Genomic DNA, 24,348 nt, shown 5'->3' with positions numbered 1-24,348 from the left:
TTTTCCAGGCTTGTCTCTTACAAATTTTAGTAGTTATAACATAAGTAGATATTTCTTCCAAATACCAGAATGTCAGTAAGAGAAAACATAAAAAATAGATTCTCTGTCCAATTATAAACTTCTCTCTTTGAGATATCGAACAGTGACATCGGTACATGCCGTGATATTCGGCAGATTTGCTTCGGATATTTCTAATATAAAAAGTACCCAGAAATTGTAAATAAAATACAAAATATTTAGAAAGCAGATGTAATACACTTATGCCCACGATTTCAGTTCTCGAAATACTTTCCATTACCACTTTTTCGGATGGCCGTCAGATTCTTCAGTGAATTTTGTTTTATCTCTTCGTTCTACTGAAAGCGGGTTCCCCGGAGCGGCAATTCCAGTTTGGGGAACAATAAAAATTCACACGGAGCCAAATCTGGTGAATACGGTGGTTGATCGATGGTATTCATTACTTTTTTGGCTTTAAATTCGGTCATAACAAATAGAACTCATTGTGGACTGTTTGTTCCTCCAGAACCAATTCATCATTCACCAAACCACGAATATCGAAAAAATCAATGAGTCTTTTCGGTTTCGGCCCCTTTTTTTTCCTCTATTTCTATTATTGTTGACTTGTTTCGTCGGTAGTTAAAATGCTCTCCATAAATGTGGGATCGGAACTCGCACGATCAAGCATGTCCAAAGGACATCTGTTTAGGGTACTCTTTTCTTTAGAAGAAATAAAAAAAAATAAATTGGGAGCCTTTGATTACCATATGGGCATCTAAAACAAGACGAAGAAAAGTTTGTTCAAGCGTTTGAGAGATCAAAATGTAATAAAAGCAAATCACTGATTTTTCTTTAAATGTTGTAGTCTCTAGTCTCAGCCATCTAAACAGTGAAAGACACTGCCTTCAATTTCAGGAATTGTTCGAAAATAAGAAGAATTGCTTCAGATCTTCAAAAGGAAAACTTTTTTATAAGGTTTATTAAAATAGCTTGTAAAAAAAAGAATTCAACTTATAAGATGTTCTAAGTCCTTTTGAAGAAAAACGAGATCGTTCCATCATAGTTAAAAGAAATCTAAGCCACAACTAATTTACCTTATATCACTCGTAATAATAATAATGACTTCAACTTACGTATATCTACAAATTTCCTTAACATTAAAAACGGTGTACGTGTTCCTTGGAACTATAGGTTAGGTTAAGTGGTCGATCCTAACAGGGATCACACTTGAATAGCTTAGAACGGCGGTTCGAAGTGATACCTAATTCCTATATAATTCCTATAAAATTGATAATAAAATCCTTAAAAATCGACAAAGCTCTTTGAGGCCATCATACATTTGTTGAGACGGCTAATATCAGATTTGACTATGTCCCCTGGCTCGTCATAAGTAAAACTGCCAAGCTGTTTCAACCTCAGCCTTGCAAAGGTTGGGCAATGAGAGAAATGTTTCTGGATGCTTTTACCTCAATTTCTTTGATTCTTCTTTGACAAATTGTATGTCGAAACGTTTTGAGTATACATATGTATATAACATCAAAAATGTCAAACTTTACAATCGAATTGTCAGCTGGCAGCTTTGCAACACTAGGGTACCCAAGACCAGTAATATAAAATGCAACTTGTATATGAAGTATTTCACGGTTCGTTATTATTTTTAGGACAGTCAAAGTAAGATATCAGTTCCACGGACTCCGTTCTGCAATAAAATATATTTTATTTAAAAAGTAAAGCACTTATCAAACGGCTCTCTTACTAAAATGCCTATTTGTCACAACTCTAAACGGTAAATAAAACAAACGACATTATTATATCCAATAAATTATTATCTTATATTGTACTTATTCAATTCTCCACTCCGAATTGCTTAACGAGGGCTTTGAGTAAATATTTTTATTGCATTTTAAGCGCATTGTTCGGCGAATAATTAGATCTCAAGCCACGTTCGCCCTAATTTGTAGGCTTGTTTGAATTTGTGGGGTTTCTTTAGAAAATTAGTGTCTATTGTTCATATTGTTCCTAATAAATTGTTCAAATATATTATACTAAGTAATAGGAATAATTATACAATTTTACTAAAATTGTTAGAAAGTGAAAAATGTTATAAATTGATATGGTTGAAATTCCATACATTTAATCCATTTTCTATGATTTAAAGAGAGACTGCTTTAACTGAGAGCTTTATATTTGAAAATAAGATATTCGAAGGTGCTGAATAGTTGTGGTTAAAGAGTTAAAGAGGTGGGCCATGAAGATGCTCTGAGGCAAGGAAGCCGAGTGTACAAGTCGGAAGATTGTTAATATAATGAAGACTTTTCACACTCCTATGTTTTAAGCTCGATAAATTTTACCCTGCTTTTGTGGTTGTAAAATCTTAAACCGTCCCCCAAAGTGCTTTGAGAAAATACTGACGGGTTGACAGTCTTTGGTCAAGCATTAAATTGACTTCTTTTCGGTTACGTAGACTCGACTGGTGTATGCGTTCTGGGCTTGACTCTGTATACGCGTTAGATTAGGAATTAGAGTTAGATGAAACGTATATTTTCAGTAGAAAACTCAATGAACGAAGTTCGAGTGCATTTTCCACCATCTAGAGCTTGCTTCCAAAAACAACAACATACAAGGTTTTTTGGCAGTTGTTTTTGGAAAAGTGCAGGTTACTTCAGGAAACATACTGAAACGCAATAATATTGATCTAAAGAAAATACCAGTGTATAAACACACATCTTTAAAAGACCTTTTTTTGTCACCTTTTGGAGGAATACTGCATTTATAAATAATATTTTATCTTTGCATTCACTTTTACCGATAACAGCTGTTTATTGCATTCGGCTAACTGTTATATATCATCTATTTTTAGTTACTTATGGTATGTAGGTAGTTGCTAACGGTTCGAAACCTTTACTTTCTATTTGTTCACTTTCTAATGAACGTCATCACAATATAGAATATATGACTACCTACCTTGAGTTGGCTTCTATTGTCATATCTTATCACACCTCCCACTACCTGATGCAGGGGAATCTATAAACCGTGAGCGACGATAAAACATTCAAAATTATGCATAATCCAAATATAGACTTCATTAGAGTAACAGAGCTCGACAGAAAATGACTGGTAGCGAGACTAAACCGAGCCAAGCGGACAATATACATATTCGCGCAATAAAATTGAGTGAAAGCGATGACGTGCTTAAATTCATACAAATACATTTCTATCCAGACGAACCGATGAACATTGGCAGCGCCCAGGGACATCCGGACCTGGAGGATGAGCAGTTCAATATTTCACTAATAGCGCATGGAACCAGCTTAATGGCGGTGCAACAAGAAACTGCTGACGGCTTTCAAAGTGAACGCATAGTTGGCATTTTGTTGTCTGGTCCGAAGCATAGTAATGAAGCTGAACATTTATTTAAGGAGGCTGCGCGTTATGGGTCCTCCAATTGGGGTACGCAGGTGGGTATATTGGCTCAAGCCGAGCGCGACTCTAATGTCTACGAGCGTTATAATGTTGAGAGAGCGTTGCATATATATGCGCTGGCGGTTGATAAGAGTTTACGTGGACGTGCAATTGGTATGAGACTTATAAAGAAGTTCAAAGGATTGGGGCGTGAGCTCAAGTATCCACTTATGACTTTGGACTGCACCAGCTTCTATTCGGCGAAATTAGCGGAACGTTTGGGTATGGACTGTGTGAATGTTATTAAGTATGCTGATTATCTGGATAAGGAGGGTAAGGTGGTTTACAAGCCGCCACCGCCACATGAATATCTGAAAACGTATGCCATGAGGTTGTAAATGTTTGCACTTTATAAAATATTTGGATATATGAATTTTATTAGGCGCTAAGTGTAATATAGGCTTTAAGCAGTAATAAATATTTTCGTCATTGCATTAAAAAAGTGATTTGTTTGTAGGTCCGTTTCGAAAGAAGTTTGCTAAGAGTGGCCCACTTAGATTTTTGGTAATTTATCGTACTATTGTAGAGCTGTTATTTGGTATAACCAGTTTGTGCTTAATTAATTGGAGGGAGTATTCAAATCCACAAGGATCGGAAACCACAAAGAGAGGAAACATGACAATATTACAGCTGGTACAGTTAGAGTCTCAAAAGAAAGGATGCGTAATAACACACTCCAGCAGTTCTCACGACATTCTACGAAATACTTAAATATGGAAAGAATTGCCAGCCTTGAAACTCTATGTCTGTGCTGTATGAATTTCTACTCGACAAGTCCCTCTCATCAGTAGTAAAATACAAACAAACGAAAGAATTTCTATTATACTAGTAAAGTGCAAATGAAGAACGACAAACCAAGAGTTTTGCGTTCTTTGATTGCCATTTTATGGGTTCAAGTGTGTATAGCATACTTCACAGTTTAATTTATTTTTATATCACCTCTGTTTAAAGTACACTTTCGAAAGAAAACAATTAAATTCAACTTTATAATGGAGAGCGAAATGAGGCTTTCGAAGAAATAAAAAGTAAAATTGGGTTTAAATGGGTAGTGACGTAGTGAGAAGAAATATGCATAATACACAAAAAAAAATAATCACTTAGATTCATTCATACACTGTAGGAATTGGGACGCCGAATTGCATGCAAGTTCTAGTGACTTGTAAGGTCCACTAAATATTATAATCGTTCTATACTTTGATATCATATGCAGCTACCTGTATTTAAGGTCAGAATTAACATCGCATGTGGGGTCGCCCCTGCTACCGTTGTCCACCAATGGCGCTCGAATCGAAGGAGTTTTTCACTCGAGCATCATCGTCCATGCACACGACATGGCTTAATCAGCGCATTCATTGCATTTTTATGAACTCAATATATCCATGACCCCGTAGAGCTCATACTTCGCGGTTCCATCTTCTACGATATTCATCGCTTACGCGGATATGGCTCCAAAAACCTTGCGGAGCACAGTCCCCTAGATTGCTTCAAGTACTTCCTTGAAGATGGTTCGTTATCGGCAACGTTTCTACATCTTAAAATAGATGGAAAATATAGAACCCGAAAATGTGAATTAATTTCTTGAGTAATATTATGCATGCAAACGAGGGATCAAAAGAAGACATTATGAACCGTGGAAAAGAGTGTTAACATGCTTTCTGCGCTATCAATGCTCACTACACGCGTCACCCCAAAAAAAATTATTCAACTCGAATTCTAAGTGCACAAGTGCTGCTAGTTTTCACAGTATGCCATTGTCATCACAATATTTGTCAGATTTTTTGTCCCGTGGCCGTCAATATTACGAGGTCCAGACCCAATCATCTGGTTTGCTCTCGACTAGAATGCAAAAGGCAACCAAAGAAATGAACGACCCGCTTCGACTTCGAGAAGTAAATGGAGCTCGGGCATATTCTGAGATGAGATCCAAACACAATCAACTGCACTCCTATCTATTAGAATCCACAAAGCAACATGTTGAGTTGTATTTGTTAAAGTCCAAAGAGACAATAGATTAGTACTGGGTGAGATTGAAACTCAGATATTAATTAGGAAAATATATTAGTTTTAATATATGGTGAGGCTACAAAGAAAATATGTCCATCAATTAAATAGCAGAGAAAAGCACTCTTCAACCATCTATGAAGAATCAGCTTCCTTCAAAGAAAGGGTAGCTGAAAATTGATTTCGCTTTAAGCGACAGTGATTGTACGCCAGAGTTCGTACTGGGTAAATGTCTAGTACAGGTTAGGAAAGGGTTCCATACACATTTTTAAATCCCTTACCGATTTTTTTCGTGAAGGATCTCAACATTGAAGGATCTTATGGATTGATTCAACATATTTTGGTTAACGTTTTGGGTATCAGGCGTGTCAATGCTAGACATTTACCAAAGGAGCTGAATATTTTGCAAATATAGCGTCAAGTAGTGGTCGCAAAAGAGATGCTTTACGGATACAACACAGCTGCTGACGAGACATGGGTTTATGAATATGATGTCAAAACTTTCGAAAAATCAAGAGTGTAGCTCAAAATATAAGTTGAAGGCACTAAAGGTCATTCCAGCCGAGGCTTATAACAAGTGTGTGAAGAATTGTATTAAGCGTTAGAATCCTTATATTGGCTCAAAAGAGGTTAATTTTGAAGGCGATAATAACAATTTGTTTTTAAGTCTGTAATTCGGGTAAAATTTCATCTGGTCGTCCTTCCTTTTCACGATTTGGCGCCAATTGGAGATTTCAAGTGTAGCCAGATCCTTCTCCACCTGGTCTTTCCTCTTCTTTTGTTTCCACCGGCGGATACTGCAAAGAATACTGGAGCTGGAATATTTTCATCCATTCGGACGACGTGACTACTGTTTCTTATTTCACTAAACGATGTCAATGTCGTCGTATATCTCGTACAGCTTATCGTTCCGTCGACTGCTGGATTCGCCGTTAACAATGAGCAAAGGACCATCCATCTTCGGCAGAACCTTTCTCTCGAAAACTCCTAATGCCGACTCATCACATGCTGTTGTTGTTGTTTTAACGGTTTATCAGTCCCCGTTAGGATGCTAAGGGTTATCTGTGTTGTCATTGATCCAAACGGGGTTAGATCGCCGAAAAAACAGCCCTTGGTAGGATACAGTCCGAGTCAATTCCAGTACGTAGAACCGGGAATTGAATCACAAGCTGTCAACGTCTATGCCTCTGCATTATATAGCAGTGTTTGTAGAATGCTGGTTCCAAGATAGACGAAATTATCTACGACTTCGAAGTTTATGACTTAAACCGTGACGTGAAGGAGATATTTCGTCTTGCCCTCATTCACTACCAGACGCATTTGCTTCGCTTCTTTGTCCAACCTGGAGAAATCAGTACCAGCGGTTGTTATGGCCAATGATATCGATGTCATCGGTGTACGCCAGCACTTGACGTATATTATGGGGTTTTCATTTTAAATGTCATTCCCATGGTCGAACCTTTACAAAAGAATATCAATTCTAGATACATATGTATGTATATACTGTATGGTTAAAGTTTTCCTTCGACCTCGCATACCAGTGGCCCTTTAACATAATGAGTGACGATTATGTCTTATGACAGTGCTTAAAGCTTTGTCAGTTAGCCATTGGGGTGGCAAGCGTAAGAGCTGGTGGTTGTTACTGATTGTGGCCACGCCACTTAACTCCAACCGCTGCGAGCTGTTGCAGCTTTGCGCTTAATCCAACTTTAGTCTCATTTAATCATTAAAATGATTTAATTTGCTTTGGTTGCTGCGTCGTTGAACAAAAATTTTTTCACATTGTCCAGTACAAGGGGCTTCGAAACGTCGTTGCTTTCATGAAAGCCGAAGTGGCAGCACTGAATGCGTACAAAAATATTGAAGTTTTCTGAACTTAATTTTTCTCTTTTCAACTTCGCTCATTCGCACTTCGCCGTGCGGCGTTTAAAGGATGCACGCTTAGCGAATTAAATTTCTAACGCCTGTTTTCATCCCTCAGCCTCCTTAAGCTCTGCTACTCGTTAAAGTGTACTAATTTAATTTAATTATAACGGATGGCAATGAATTAAGTTATTCGGAAGAATTTAATGTCACTATAAGTTGACCATATTGACGGAAGGGAGGGCGAATAAGTTCGCAGCAGGAAAAAAGTTAGTCCTTTCGGCCGTGCGGTCTCTTGGTCAACTTGGCTTGAGTGCTACGGTTAATTATTGCTATTGAAGCAAATGCACACGTGTTGTTGAGGGGTATGTGTGTGTGTGTTGAAATTTGGATTCGCTGTGCCTTTTTCACCTTTTTTCACACACTTTAACAAATAAAATAGTTATAAAAGTTAAACTTATGTCTGTATTTCTTTCAGATTTTTTCTCGAACTTCTTGAAACAAGTCACTGCTGATAAAAGCTCTGACAAAGTAAGTCCTCATGCAACGTTTTAGCTTGAGTTAGCAAATGGTAATGCCACATTTAATTAATTGACGACAAAAAGATTGTATTCCTGGGCATACAAAGACGTATAAACACACATATATATGAATCCACATACCGACATAAATACTATATAGTAATATTTATACATATATGTATGTATGTATGTACATATGTGTTTATGTGAGCTGAGAAAATTTTCCTTGCTCAACTATATTAATTCATATATTTTCTACAAATAAATGGCCATATGCACTACATATGTATATGTCTGCCAACTTTCATTTCACTTCAGTTAAGTTCACAGATTATAGTTTTAGGAAAAGTTAATACCCGCTGCTCAGTATCTAACAACTCAATCTGTGTTAGAAATGGCAATTGACAATTGTAATAAGTAATAAAATTAATTGGACTTAACTATGAAAGCTTTGCGTGCGCGCACATACAAATTAACGTATATACGTATATATGCATACATACATATATACCTAGGTTGTATGTATGCATAAGTAATATATTGCATCACATGAACTGTCGAACGCTTGCGGCAATATTAGAAGAAATCACATCGTTGTGCCATACAAAAGTATATTTTGGAGATTAGTTTTGGATTGCCAGGACATTGAATGCAATAAAAGTATGTAAAATATGAATTGTTGTTATGGAATGTTATGTCACGTTATGTTATGTTATGTTACTGTAGTTACGTACATTATGTTTTATTAAAAAATATTGCAAGCTTTCCAAATATTAAGTTAGGTTATTTTACGTTACGTTACGTTACGGTATGTTATGTTAAGTTACATTAAGTTCTGTTACAATATATATTACTATATGTTTTTACATTATGCTCGTAGTACGTAAAGCACATACCTTATATTACGTTATGTTAAGTACGTTTTGTTTTTATAAAAAATATTGCACGCTTTTCAAATATTAAGCTAGGTTATTTTACGTTACGCTACGTTAAGTTATGTCAGGTTACGTTATGTTACGTTCTGTTAAGTTACATATTTACTATATGTTTTTCAGGTTATGCTAAGTAGCGCTATGCCATGATAACACACCAATTGAAAAGTCCCGGCCTTGCACTTATTCATATAATTTTTAATTAGCCATAACCTTCAAAAGATCCGAGAATATACATTATATCATTTCCAAATATTTGGGCATGAGAAAGCTGTTTCCAAGGTGTGTGCCGCACTAGTTTACTTTTGACCAAAACTAAGGACGAATTGACGATTCGGAACAGTTCAGTTCAGTTCAAGCGTAATAAACCCGACTTTTTGCGTCGATATGCATATGACATTGGATGGCCACATTTCTTTACTTCGAAGTAGACTGCACACCTCGAAACCACTCCAAAGCATGGAAAAACGCAACAGTCGGCAAGGTTATGGCGTCTGTATTTTGACTTTCTTGAAAAAGGAAGAAACATAAACCGCGACTATTACAAAACGTTATTGGATCGTTTGAAGAACGACATTGTCAAAAAAAAGTAAAAGAGAGTATTTTTTTACCAAAACAATACACCGTCTCACAAGTCCGTGAAAGCGATGACAAAAATCTATGAATTGGGCTCCGAATTGCTTCCGCATCCGCCGTATTCTCCAGTTCCTGTTCTCAGATCTCAAAAGAATTCTTTCGAATCATTAAATACGAAAAATGTGGGACTTTGTTAGTGCATTTTAAGATTATTTTCTAAGAGGGGTTTCTAGAAGGGCCTTCTGCGTCAGGCCATTTAGAGTTAGTTTCGATGAAATTAGTTATATTTTACTTACTAGTCTAACAACGACATCACTTCTATGGCTTTTGCTCGCAGCTAGTGACTTGGGGAATTCGCTGTACCCCCTTTTGTTCGTTTCAATCGCGGTTTTATGCGAAATGTATACCATCCAATGTTCATCCGAATGTTCTAGCCTTATGCTTAGCAGTGTATTTTTCAGCCGAATTTAAAATAAGATCCAATTGTGTACTCAATTGTTCGGTATCCTAATAATATCATCGGATTTTTTTGATGTTTCATGGTTTCAAAATATTTAAAATCTTTTGAAATTATCCTTTAGCCCTGAGAGAAGACTTGAGTTCATTGTACTCTTAACTTACATCAAATTCTTGGAGTTACCTTCAAATCAAAATCTTAACTCCTTAAACTAACATCTCTAACTTCCATGTCCGTGCACATTAATACTCATCACTTCACTCTTCAACAATGAGACCATTCTCAAGTACTTCGCCAGAGAGCACGAATGATCCCGGCTTTTAGCCGCACTTAATTCGCTTGTTAATTGAAAAGTCCTTCGGCACAAAGACCAGCGCTTATCAACGGTTACATACATACATATATGTATGCACATAGGGTTATAGTTGTATGGCACACAGTTGTATATACCTCCTCGAGCTTAAATTCAAACCAATTTACGCTGAGCCAAGTTGTGTGGCGTGCGTGGGTGTATGTGGCAGTAAGTTTGCCACTTGTTATTAGAGGGTGAATGCTTTGATTTCCTACAAAAGCAACACTGTATTAAGACGTTTACGCAAGGAGGTCAGTTAGCATTAATATCAATATATTAATTTCATGCGCACACATACACACATTCGAACTCGCGTGTATGTGAGCTAATGTGCGGCGCGGAGAGGGGCCAATTGTTTGAAAAGCAGTTTAGAAACTACATTGAAGATTATTGAAAGCACAGAGTGCTTCAGTAATAGCAGGAACTTTGTTCTGTACCACATTGGTTAAATCCTAAAAGTATGCTTGCCGTCTTGCCTCATATGCTTGCTTTTCTGCGGGGTGTGTGCATATGATTAAATACCCGGCGGGAAATTGACGAAGTGTTTACTTTCAGTCGTAGAAATTATCAATTCAACTATAATTTATAAAAGATGTACAAAATTTGAAACATTTTCGGAGTGCATATATGAATTTCGAGGTCTTTGAAGAGCAATATTCTAGTTTTGAGATAAATTAAGCATATTAAAGCAATTCTAAAATATTACTTTATTTTATTGTATACGTTTTTGGAGATGGTTATTAAAATTTGTGTGTATCTATATCAGAAGTTTACATTTCTAACCTCAATTACCTCCGAATTATTTGAAAACTACTTGAATATGAGATATAATATTATATTGAAAACAATCAAATATATAAAATATTCATATATATTTGAAGTAATTGTTCTAAATGCTTTTGCTTATCAAAAATTTTGTGTCTGGGAGTCTAAGAACGTCATTCACGTGAAGAGAGTTTGCAGAAGACTCTCTGTGGACGAGTTTAAATGCCTATCTGAGGCACACTTAACCTGAAACTTGCTGTCTAAGATACAGTACTTCGTTCAGTTATGTCAATAATATTCTTTTGTCATTCTTTAGAGGCATCTGCAGAGTTAGTTTCTATGAAATCAGTGAATTTTGTTCTACAAATCCCACAAAGACAATACTTTTTCTCAAAATTTTAGATTTCAGAAACATTTTTACTGTACTTATTCTAAGGATGGTTAAGAGAACTTGGCAGGAAAATTTTCAATTTTCTTAATAAATTCTAACCTAAATCTAGTTTTTAAACGTTTACTAAGGTAATGATTAGAACTGGCATTATAACCCTCTAAGACATTATAGAAAGAAACTACGATAGATGAATTTAAAAAAATAAATAAATAATATTTTCTTCTAAGAAAAACAATTTTCAGAGCTCAGAAGATTTCTGAGAACTTAAGAAGAAGTTAAATTAGAAGAAAAATAATTGAAGTCCTTATCCTTGACGAAATAGCTTCACCAACATTTTTTAAGGGTTATTGGCTAAGACAATAATGAAATCTTCGATAAAATTGTTCTGAACGGATCACTAAAGTATATAGCTGACATACAAACTGAAAGGTCGGAGATATCTGCACGAAATTTTGTCCTAAGGCTTAAGGTAGTAGTTCAATCTCCGAATAAATTTTTTAGGCCGGACTACTGTAGCACACTCATATATGTATGTAGCATATAGCCAATCAAAATCAAATTCTTGTAAGGAATCTTATGTATTTGTGAAGCTTATTCAAGCTTCCGTGCAACCAAAGTTATCATTTTATTTTTCACATAATTTTCCTACAAGGTCTTCACAACTCCCTATATAAATATTTATCCATTCATACTTAGGTATGCATAGCATTACATATTTGCTTGTTTTCATTGTTCCAAAATTACGTTCGCCTGTCCCGATTGCCCTCACTAATCCACATATCCATTAAGTGGAATTGCTTTGGCAAAGCCGAAAGAAGCACAAAAAAAATTAATACCGATTTTCAGTCAACCATAAGTATTCTCCAACTACACACCAGATTGGCAGTTGGTTCCGTCTTAATGCTACTTCCTCATAATTACTTTACATCGTATGAGCTCATGTCTTGCTTACTTCGCCGAAGACATGCGGCCGTACGAGTACAATTAATTTTAGAATATTTACTTGTTTAGCATATGCCAAATTTGGTTGGTGAATTATAGTCAATTTACATACACTTAATGTCATGGCGATGAAGTTAGTTTTGCTGATCACAATTTTTGATATTGCGCTCACACTTCTCTTTTGGGTATAGATTTGATTAGAGAGCTTAAAGTGTTCTCCTACCGAGGAAATGTTTGGATATTGGTATGAAACTATAATAGTTCTTGGTGAATAGCGTTGGGAAAAGAAGTCATTCGGTGCTCTTATAATTTGATATAAAAGCTGAAAATATGAGTCTACAGTTTAGTGAGCGCCTGACAAGCCGATAAATTTATATAAGTTCAATATTTTTTATTTAAAATTATCCAAAATACCTTATAATTTCTTTGAATTTTTTCTGCTGTTCATGGGATCAGAGTCCCATATTTTTGAACACTGATTCTTATGTAAAATTGAACAAGGAATCGAATGAAAAAGTCAATTTTGGAAAAAAATTGGGGGAAAAGCACAAAAATCGGGATTTTTGGAAAAAAAATGTTTTTTTTTGATTTTGAAAATTTTTTGGATTTTGAAAATATTTTTATCAGAAAGCTGAGATTTTTTCACATAAAATTGGATAACTGCAAAATTTTTTTCACTCAATTTTGAAGTCGTTAAAAAATAAAAGAAATAGTAATTTTTTTGTTTGATCTCAATTTGAATTGCGCGCCAAAAAACAATGGAGCAACTTTGACCACTAAAAAGTTTACAGATATTCTTATTTTGGTCTATATTATGACATTCTAAAGTTTCGTCAAAATCGGAGAACCACGGGTACAAAACCATGTCGCCAATTGATGGAATGGCGCATATATGTAATATAATGTTCTGAATCGTTAACAGTAATAAACTCATTTTCGATTTTTTTGATAATATGTTCTCTTGCATTTTAGGTGACGATATATATCGATAACGAATTTAGCGACAAATTTTTAATGATTTTTTCTTACAAACGCTACAACAAAAAACTTTCATACTGAATATCTTTCGCCCAAAAAAGCAAACAATTTCAACTCTTTCAATACTTATATACTTAGTCCAGTCTATGCATAAAATTTACTCTCCGAAAAAGCATTAGTCTACTCGAAACTTACGAAAAACTTGAAACAATTGTTGAAGAAAATTTTCTCAATCAAATGTTCATCATACGCAGTGTTGACCATTACGAGCATTCATATGTACAAACTTACGAAATGTGTTGCATAATGGCCGAGTTAGTCGTTGGTCGAACGGTAATGTTGTCATAATGTTGCAAATGCCAAATGGATGAAAAGTAACTTTGGCGGCGACTGAAAAAGTGAGTGGAAAAAATTTTGAAATGCCAAAGAAAAACGCAACTGTACTCAAAGTTCGGAAATACTGATATGCAGTTTGGGGTGCAAATACGTTGCAAATGCATTAGTAAGAGATAAATATACATATATATATATGTATATGTAGTAAATGCATAATGTGTGATCTTTCAAGTACGAGAAGATATTTGTATGAAAACAAAAACACGAAAATGTTGGAAATATTATAATTATTACCAGCTTGAAAATAGTTAAGATAGTTGTAAAACTTTTAAGGCAACATTTATTATTTGCTATTTGAAATCGATCGATTTCAATATACAATCATATGACCATAGATATGGATTAGAAGATAATATGTGACTATTATGGGTTTGTCAGACTAATTTCCTTAGCAGAGACGGTTTTAGAAGTAAAAATTCGATTAAGTCCATAAGCTTCCTTAGCGTGGCATCCAACTGGGTAGATAGGAGCGGCTTAGCCATCAACTCAATTAAAACTGAAATACCCTTGGCAACTTGGATCACCACATCTAGAGGTTCCTCCTGGTGGCTATGCTCACATACCGACGAAGGATATATGGACGGGGAAAAGTGACTGGAGGAGACCCGCTATGAGCATTTTCACAAAAATGTCTAAGCTAGGACGAAATGTTGAAGAAAGGGACTTCTGTAAGTAGCTCTCTGTAAATTTTAGATTTAAGCTACCAGACCACTTCAGTATTTTTCAGGCAGAACTGCCTGCTATTATGGCAGCAGAAACTTACTGCTCCGAAGAACAGCTTCTTTCATGAAGGTGAACATTTCCTCCAATAGCAGAGCGGCAATATAAGCGTTGAGCTCGCATACTGTGCGCTCAAAGTTAGTCAAGAAGTGTCTATCCTCACTATACTGGGCTATGTGAAGTTGGTTACACTTCGAGTGCCGGACCCTGTATATAGCATCAAGCTACTTAATTATCAGACTCATTTGGGTGCCTAGTTATAGCGACATCGCTGAACACTGCAAAGCCGAGAAGCTAGGCTGAGGGACCTAGTTGGATCTCCGTTATCATCTTACGTTTTAGCGCTTGACTTATAGAGGTCGCGAGTGTTTCGCAGTTGTTGGTCGACGACCAGCATATACTCGACTGCGGGATGCTTTGCCTTAGTGTTGAACGTAGCATATCTACTGAACCACTAACCCTTACCAAAGTTCAACTGCCGGAAGGAAAGCTGTTCTTGCTGCCCATTGTACAGTAGGCATTCATGCTGTAAGACTAAAAATCTAGTCGTAAGCAAGTTGTCAAAGTTTTATGGAAGAAGGTGAGGTAGAACCATCTGAGGCATTTGCTCTGCTTGTGTCTAGCTTTTGCAAGACTGGGGCTGAGTTTAAGCTCCGGTAAACCAGGAGACATAGCCGAAACTGACAGTAGCCGCTTTAAGAAATTTGTAATTTACTCAAAGCGCTTGTTGACTTTAAGATCACTTTTATAGAAGCTCTAGTTATTATAACGAACCAACGTAAACTATCCAAGTGAGATTCTTGTTAAGATCGACCTTTTAACCTAATCTTACCATTAGCTGCTCGTACACAAAAGTACTAGCTAAATAAAAATCTGGAGGTTACGCTATTATGCTTAAAGCCACACAAGCGCTGATGTGCTGAAGCCCCAGGAATATCCCAATGACTTCCCGTTGAGAATAAACCACGCTGGTTTTGACCTCAGAGGACTTTGATAAAGGGTGATTGTATCTCTCTCAAAAAGAAGGAACTTGTATATTGGTAAAAGGTCGAAAGGGTTCAGCATAATTATCACTGTCAAAATGAACTGGTTGACCTGGAATAGATTGATACAGGGATAACGGGTGCATGCAGAGCTTTTCCTACAGTGTATCCATTATATTGTTATTTTGTTGCCGTTGTATAGGCAGAAAATAATCCTTTTACGCAAAAGAGTAGTGTCTTAATCCTCGGTTTTGTCAATTAGTACTAAATCCCTATCAACTATTTGCTAGAAATAGTTTCCAGCAAAGATTGCGATTGTTAACCTGATAGAAGCGGAAGAAGTCTTTCGTTTGCGTCCGCACACTCAAAGAAGATGGAAGATGGAAACGAGATTAGGGAAAGACATTGACTTCCAAAAACCAAGAGCTGTCGGCCCATAATTCTGGCCTCTTTTTACGAATAGCTTATAGCAAATGACGCATAACACTCGAATGGTTTTCCTTGTTGGCAGTTTGGCCGGCCGGATAATCGAAAAAATGTTGACATAACTTTAATTTTTGACCTTCTTTCACGTAGTTCTTTCGGCTTCGGCTTGATTCGACAAAAAATTGAGCGATTTTGGAACCAAAGTTGCTTTCACTTTTCTTAGGCCCAAATGATCTTTCAAAACGGTTTTCACTGATTCTTCCGATATTCTGACGATACCAGCAAAATCTCTGACAGTCGATTCCCAAGCACCAATTCCTTGATTTTATTGACGTTCTGATCGTCAGTTAATCTTGATGGCCGTCCTGAACGTGGTTCATCGTCAACGCGTTTTCGGCCCTCCTTCGAAAATTTGTACCAATCAAAACACCTGTTCGCGATAAACAATGATCACCGAAGGATTTTTCCCACATACTAAACGTTTTTGCACCAGAAATTTGATTACGCAGAAAAAATTTAATGGAACTTCTTTGTTTAATACATGATTTCACTTATCGTAAAAATCGCCGAATGCACTTGACGTACTTGAGAAAGTATACTAGACACTAATCATATTTTGATGTGAGATTTGACACAGATGTCATTGACGGTCATACCAACCTCGAAGAACACATAAATCGACGAATAAGTTTTCGCGTAAAATTCGAATTAAAAAGTCTTACTAATTTTTGCCCACAGTAGAAGGAAAAATTTTGATTAAGTAGATGCTGTGTGAACAGAAGTTTAATCTTAACTTATGCAATCGCCAACGAGAGATCACTTCCACATTGAAGCCAGTTCTAATTGAGCTTAAGAACTTTAGTAACTTTAGACCTACCGTGGCTTATACCGTATTTCTGGTTAGGGAAATGATACAAAAAAGAAAGGTCTTTTTATGACCAGTCGAATAGTGCTTGTTAGACCAAGTCAAGTTTCCCAGAGAAATATTTTCTAAAAATTCCAAAAAAAATTGAACTCGATGCCGGACAAAAACTGAAGTTTCACAAGCAGAAACAGAAATTCTCGCACTAAGAGCGCAAGCGTATAGTTCTACGAGTAGCTAATTTGTTAAATTGTTGTGCTACTACATACTTCACAATTTGTTTTTTTTTTTTCTTCTTTTTTTTTGGTATCCTATAAATATTTATGTCTATATGTAGCCATGGTCATGTAAAACTCGCAACAGTTAAGCAAACGTGCCTCTGTCCACTGCGCGCCAACATAAATTGCCACCAAAAAACATTTATTTCATTTCGAAATGGAAAAAGTTTTTAATTCGTTGGAACAACGTTTCGATTTTTGCGACACACACAAATTACAACAACACTGCGTACACATGTACTATATGGATGTGAGGCAAATTTGTTTTTTTTTTTTGTTTGTTGTGCTTGCTTTATGCCCTTATGCGTTGTCACACGCTATGAACAGATCAAAGTTCAATAATAACGGAAGTCAAGCCCACTGTGAACAAACGACTAAAAGTCGACACATTCGCACAGAGCCACAGCAACAATAAATAGAACAGAAGATAGCAACAAACAAAATGGTGAATAAACGTTTCCAACTCGACAAAGGCGGTGACTTCAGCCGGTAGCCATAGCAGTGGGCACCAAAAGACTCCACATACACATACATACATATATATAGACAATAATGGCTATTTCCTATTGTATATACGCGCTTGTACTTGTGTGTGTGTTTGGCTCATATGTGTGTATGTTGTTTTATAACCGATTTTATGGTTATGGCGAAAGTTTTTGATTTTTAAGTTAAAACTCATTTATGAAACTTCAACCGAAGGAAATTACTTGCAAACCAAAAGAAACTGCTGCCCAAACCGACAATACACATATACATACATACGTATGTAGGAGTATACATCAGTATATGTGTGTTTTTATGTCTGTCCTTGCATTTGTTGCTTGTGTCTGTGGCTGTTGCAAAAGCAATTGGCGAACGTGCCGCAAAAATGGACAACACATTAAATTTAATTTTCAAGGCACCGGCAGCGGCACCGGCCGGCAAGGTCTATGTATAATAAACGTAATTCAGGGCAAGTCATAATCGAATCGACGGCAGGGTGAAGTGAAAGATGGCATGGAGTGTGCAAATTTAAGAAAAGTTCAAGAGTTGTTCCATGTTCGGTAGGACTGGAGACTGAAAGAGCTCTCACGTCAGTGCAAAGGAGAGACTGATGAATCTGTACATTAGGAACAGAATGTCGATATACCCATCTGGAATCGTTTTATTTACCAAAAAATGTAATATCCCAAATGTGTCTCTTCCCTCCTTCGGACGTTCACGTCTTCAACTTGCTGACAACGTGTAATACCTAAGGGTCATTCTTCAAAGAAAGCTTTTAAGGAAGCCAAATAATAAGAAGATAGTAAGGAAGGCATCGTTGTCTTATCTTGCTGTATAGGAGCTAGACAAGGTGGGGACTCTCACAAAATGTACTGTTTTAACACTACGAAACCGTAGGCAAGCCAATAATTTTCCATGGTTTATTCGCCTAGTGGAGGGCGCTCAAAAAGGCTACGTAAGATTCACTACGGACTAATACAACAATAGCATTTAATGCCATTTTAAACATAGCTCTCGTGGACATTGCCGACATGTGTATTGCTGCGAAGTGATTTCTAAAGTTCATGGCTCATGGCTGGGTATATAAAGAGGTTAAGGACATGCCGAAATTCTCATTTCCTTCAATTGTATTCTTCAAAACTTGGATCACTGCGTCACAGGGGCCTATCGTGGCGGTTTTTTCTCTGCTCAAATACCGATGAGAGAGATGTGGATGGAGAGAAGTCGCCGGAAATGGTTAGAGGAAAGTTGAAGGTGGAGTCTTCTATAAGGAGATCTCTGGGTTTAAGCTACCGGATCACTGCACTGTTTTTCAAGCAGAAACGTCTGTTATTAACGTAGCAGTAGACGTTCTATTCTTCGGGAAGATGAACATTCACTCCGACAGCAAACCAACAAAGATTGTCTGTCCATAAAAGATTATTGTTAAGCTATTTTATCATCAGACTCGTTTGGGTAAATGTCACAACGAAATTGCTGGAGTTTAAACTGCATAGGCGTATTGTGTTCTAAAACTGAACCGGGGAACTTCGGGTGCCCTTAGTAGGCGCTTGTCGACGATTAGCTCCTTTGCGACTGCGGAATCCTGTCGGTCCTGGTAAATAGAGTAGAACTTGCCCTGAAATAAAATTTCATCTTACAGCAAACGTAAGAGTTCTTACTGGACATTGTCTAATAGGTATTCAAGCAGTAATGCTAAGAACCTTGTCGGACGCTAGTTTTCGAAGTTGTTTGGAGGCGGATGAAGTGAAAACATCAAGGCATATTATCTTCCATTATCCAGCATTTGCAAAATGACACTGAAAGATCTCGGTAGTCTTACCTTCGGCAAACTAGAAGACATAGCCGAAAGTGACATTAATTGTTTCAACAAATTTGTAATACGCCTAAAGCGTTTTGTCGGTTTGTAAGGGCCTTGTGGTCTAGTATATAGGAGTTTTTTAAGTACCACAAAGTACCGGTTTTCCAAGTGAGATCTCTCCTAGAAGCGACCTCGTACATAACCTAACTTAGGTCAATGATCTATCTTACTACTAAAGTGTTTTGAATTGTATTTAATGTATATCAGTACATAGTGAGCTGAAGAGATACTTCTACGACACTTAAACCTTAGCTTTACAGAAGTTTACAAAGTTTTTGGGGTCAGCGTTAATCGAAAAGTGGCCAGAAAGAATCAAGTATTAAATCAAAATATAATTTTTCAGCAATGGCTTTGTTTTAGGCACTTCATTTAGGAGATTTTTCAATGGTATAATGCTCATAGCCTCTATAAAGGTCTGGGTTTATAATTTTATATTGTCCAAGTAAATTGTTATATAGTCCAGTAAATTCAAGCATTCACTTATACTCGGTTTTGAACCTTAGTAGTTATCAATAGACTCCTTACAGAAATAAATAAGAATAAAAAGATGGCTCTTTGAAAATCTAAATACTACTAATCCTTATCTCTGGTTCATAAATAATGTATTTTATAAGCAAAAGCATCATCTGCGTTACTTAGCGCACTTTTCGCCTTTTTCATCGGTTCTCCGTCCCTTTCTTTCGCCATCTTTCTGGAGTCGTTTCATTGGCTTCCTTTAAATAACTTCGCCAATCCCTACAATAAGAACATTGAACAACTTGCCTTTTATCGATATCGAAATTATTTATCCTGTTCAAGATCTTTTTGGAATTTCTCTTAAAGGCTCTGAGCAGTCATTCATAAAGACTCAAACATCGGTGCCACAAAATTTAAAGCAGTTTGTCACAATAAATGCAGAAGTTATCGTGCATATCATTTTTCAAATGAATATACTAACGGTGACATAAATTAAATTTTCGTTTACAGCACCCCGCAAGCACCCTAAATGGCGAGAGGAAAGTTCGTTTTTTCTGAGCAAATGCATTTTTCATTAACAACTCAGAAGAAACAAACACAAATGCAACGACGCCTTGCGAGCAGCTCAAGCTGAGAGAAAAAGCGCTTATGGACTGGAAACACATACATACATACATATATGAAAATGTGTAATACCTGCTGCTTAAAAAGTGCATAACGGCACTGGCAGCAGCTGCTTTGACTGCTTTGGAAACTGGCGCTGGCATGAAATTTGTAATACTCTAAGCGGAAGGTCCTTGAGGATGTCAGACACTGACTGCTCTTTGCGAGCGATACTCCTTTTCGCAGTGTCTCTATCTTTGTGCTTCGTTTTTTCTTACCAACGCCTGTAATGTGCAAGTCCTTTGTCGCGTTGAGCCTTTGAGTTGTTTGTTCGTGTGTGTGTGTGTGTGAGTTCTCAAGTGTTGCAAATACGATCTCTTATGTGACAAAAGATGAATGAAAAAAGACGAGTGTCTTGACACATTTTCCGCTGCAATTTGTTGCATCACTGTGCAGCAGCTGGGCTCAGTCTACTCTTTTCACACTTTTCCGCCGATTTTCAATAGCTTTGGGTTATCAGCTCGCCGTAAAATACTTTGTCGCCCTTCATTGGTGTGTGCACATGAGTGATACGCCTTAGTTTTAAACGAAATGAGATTTGAATAAATGTCAAAGTGACAGCAGAGTTGGATTGAGCTTTCGACAGCTTTCCACTGGCAGCTGATGAGTCCGAAACTGATTGTGAATTGCTAAAATATCATTACTCTACCGAAAGTCAATGCATTTTCGAAATTTGGAATTGAAAGTAGTTTCCGCCTCATATAGCAACCTTTAAATATTATATTAGACTTTTTTATGGCTTTAATATCAACATCAGAGTATCTTCCCGCAATAAAAACACATGCAAACTGTAAATATTTTACGCATTCCTAAGCTGACAAAAGCTTTCAAGCTTAAAAGTAAATAGCTTTATGTATTTTGAAGGTTAAGTAGACCAGCACTTGTGCCGCTTTCAAGGTTATCCACAAAAACTACACCTAATTACCATCGAGTGGTGTCACATGATTCGACGCACACTTCCGCCTCGGCTCCTCACGGCTTGTGCGCCTTACCTCCCGCATTTCGTCATCCAACAGCCCCAGTTGGCAGTTAATCATCGCATTACATCATACAACCAATGCTAATTCAATATTGTTATTGTTGTTAATTTATAGCATTCCACAAAACGTCAACAACGTCACCACAAAATTGTGAGACGAAACAGAAAGGAAGTGCCTTTGAAATGCTAAGTGGGGAAGTTGCTGATTTGAAGGAATTTCAGTAATTTCTGACAATTTCAGTATTGTGGCTAACATTTCTACACACTTCCAAGAATGGTTTGGTTGTTTCAAAATATTTTCCACAATTGTTATGAAGTGTATTTGTTTGTGTAGGAATGCCGGGAGTAGTCATGCTTTAAATTGTTGAACATTTTTCAATCTTTCATTTAAGATTTGGTGAGTCAGTTGTTTATTATAGCTACTTTATTAAAGTAATTGATCTAGGTAAACATATATATACTTATAATTCGAAATGCGCATACTTTTCGAACATATCATTTATAATGCCAAAATGGGGAAAATCTATGTATCTATGAAGAGTCCTTACCAGAACAGAAATCTACTTAGATCAGTTCTAAGACCAAAAAATTCCCTGACATGATGTAATAGTAATAGTCAAAGCGTTTCAAAACGAAATTTGCTGAGCTGATTGAAACCTGCTATATTCCAGACAAAAATTCTTAGCCATGCAGCCAAGGACTGGTCAGAAGATTTGTTATTGGATAGGAATATTTCTGAGTGTTAAAAGTTCCCTTAACTAAAGGGTGATCCATTTCAAGATTTCCTACTTTTTAAAAGAAAAAACACAAAAACTTCAAATTTAATGGAGAATTCTTTGGCATTTAGGTTTTGAAGATTATCTCTTTCAAATTTCGGCAGCGGGTACGTCTCAGATGGTTCAACCGTTGAGTCCAATTTTGAATGACTCGTACGAATATCTTGGCTCTTAACTGACGAATGACACGCGTGATGTCTTGCTCCAAGGCCTGACTCGATGAGGGAATTCCGCATAGATTTTAAACTTTACATATCCCTACAGGAAAATGTATAACGATGTCATATCACAACATATTTTTAGCCAATCGACCGACCAAAAACCCGAAATTATCTGCTCATAGAAGTGTTCTCTCAATAAAAAATGATGTGATGTGTACGAAGTGGTGCCGTTTGTTGAAACCGAATGTCGCCGAGATCACGAGCTTCAATTTCAGGCATCAAATAGCCGGTCGACATTGATGGTTACGTTCTAATCGACATCACGTTTGAAGAAATATGGACCAATAATTCCACCGGCTCGTAAATCACACCAAACCGTTGTTTTTCTGGATAAAATGGCAATTTTGCTTTTTTACAAACCCAGTGAGCATGAAATGGGCCTCATCGCTGAAAAAAATTTGGTTCGAAGACGTCGGATCTTCTTCGAACTTTTCGAAGCGATGTTGCAAGGAAAGGTCGAGCTGCTTCAATTTTTGTACTAGCCATATATTTTTCACTTTTAATTAAGGATCTCTACGTAAAATGCACCTTGTCGTTTTATACGTCAGTCCGAGTCACCCAATCGACTCTCCGCTACTCTTCGTGTACACTCTCAGTGGTGGCTGCAATATTTTTGCCACTGCGTGCTGTACGTGGTATATTCAGTCGAATATTATCCAATAATGATTGCTAAGTCTCAAGATGGATGATAGTGTTGCGAATAGTAAACTCAGTCGGACTAATAAGTGTGTTGACCTTAAATTGAGCGAAACGCACGAAACAAATTCTTTACAGAACGTGAAGTTTTATAATAAAGTGAAACAATTTGTAAACATTTTTGAGACGTAAGTCTTTCCAGGATAAAATGCCAAACAATACTGGATAAAAATCATACGTCTCACGCATGATCTGTCAAAAAAAGCTTTGAAAAAGGACCTTTGCTTGGATCACCCGTTAGTAGAAAATATGCAGATGGAATATCTTACCAATCATAAATTTATTAAATAATCAATAGGGCAGCTTTCGATACTAACTAGTTTCCCTACATCGCAGGAGATACCAAAGGACTGTGCTGTTGGAAACCTTTAGTGTGTACATACGGTATTAGAGAACAAAAACAAATTTTACTCATAGAAAATTGCTTTATTGTTTTATATATTCTCCTTTGAGATCTAAATATAATCTAAGATATCTCCAAAATCTCTAGAACATTTGTGCTGAATACATTAACCGCCTCTTCAGTTCTCCAAAAACATTGACCTCTGGTTTATTTTTTCGAATATTTGGTTCTAAGTCAGGACTATAAATGAAAATTCCAGTTCTTTCAGTCGATGTGTGAGAGCTTTCATTATCGTGGTGAAGAGTGATCCAACTTCGGTGGTTGATTTTCGTGATTTCTTGAGAGGCAACTGACAATTAAATGATTTTGTAACACTCTGAATTTACTGTTCTGCGTTGTTTTAGTAATATGGCAGTGATATGTCGAGTTGTTCCAAACAAAGCAGGTAACTAACTATTTGCTTGGAAGTGCTTCGTGCGCAAACCCCTTTGGTTGGTTTCGGCTCATATTCAAACACCCATGCAGTCGACTGCTATTTACTTTCCGGCTATTACGCATGAATACATGTTTTATAATCTTTCACGATTTCATAGACGTGTTTCGAAGCACCGCCATCGTATTTTCTTAACACTTCTGCCGACCAGTCGACACGAGCCTTTTTTAGAAATCGACAAATTGTGTGTGATCCAACGTGAACTAACATTGTTTACTCTCAAATGTTCATTGAATATTGAATGTATGCTGGTCCCACTAATATCTATAGTTGTCTCTATCTCACGATAGCTCACATGACGATCTGGCAATATTAGTTTGCTCTCAGTATCAATAGTTTCCAAAGAAACTACTACAGGTTTTGAATAACCTTCATGAAATCGCGCTTGAAGTGATCTGTGATCATCGATATACGCTGGTTTTGTAAGTCAAAGATCAATTTAAGTTCATCGATGCACTTTTGCTGAGCTAATCCA

General features: G+C 36.8%; 1 protein-coding gene across 1 annotated transcript; it reads left to right on the top strand.

Moving 5' to 3' along the window:
* The first annotated feature begins 3,099 nt into the window (after positions 1-3,099).
* Positions 3,100-3,866, top strand: LOC120778110 (dopamine N-acetyltransferase-like). Its single transcript, XM_040109813.1, has one exon. The coding sequence runs from the start codon at positions 3,108-3,110 to the stop codon at positions 3,795-3,797; it is 690 nt and encodes a 229-aa protein (XP_039965747.1). The 5' UTR covers positions 3,100-3,107; the 3' UTR covers positions 3,798-3,866.
* Positions 3,867-24,348: the final 20,482 nt, after the last annotated feature.

This window comes from Bactrocera tryoni, chromosome 5, assembly GCF_016617805.1.
Source record: "Bactrocera tryoni isolate S06 chromosome 5, CSIRO_BtryS06_freeze2, whole genome shotgun sequence".
Taxonomy (NCBI): Eukaryota; Metazoa; Arthropoda; class Insecta; order Diptera; family Tephritidae; genus Bactrocera; species Bactrocera tryoni.
Note: the sequence above shows the minus strand (reverse complement) of the source record. Positions and strands in the feature narration are given on the sequence as shown.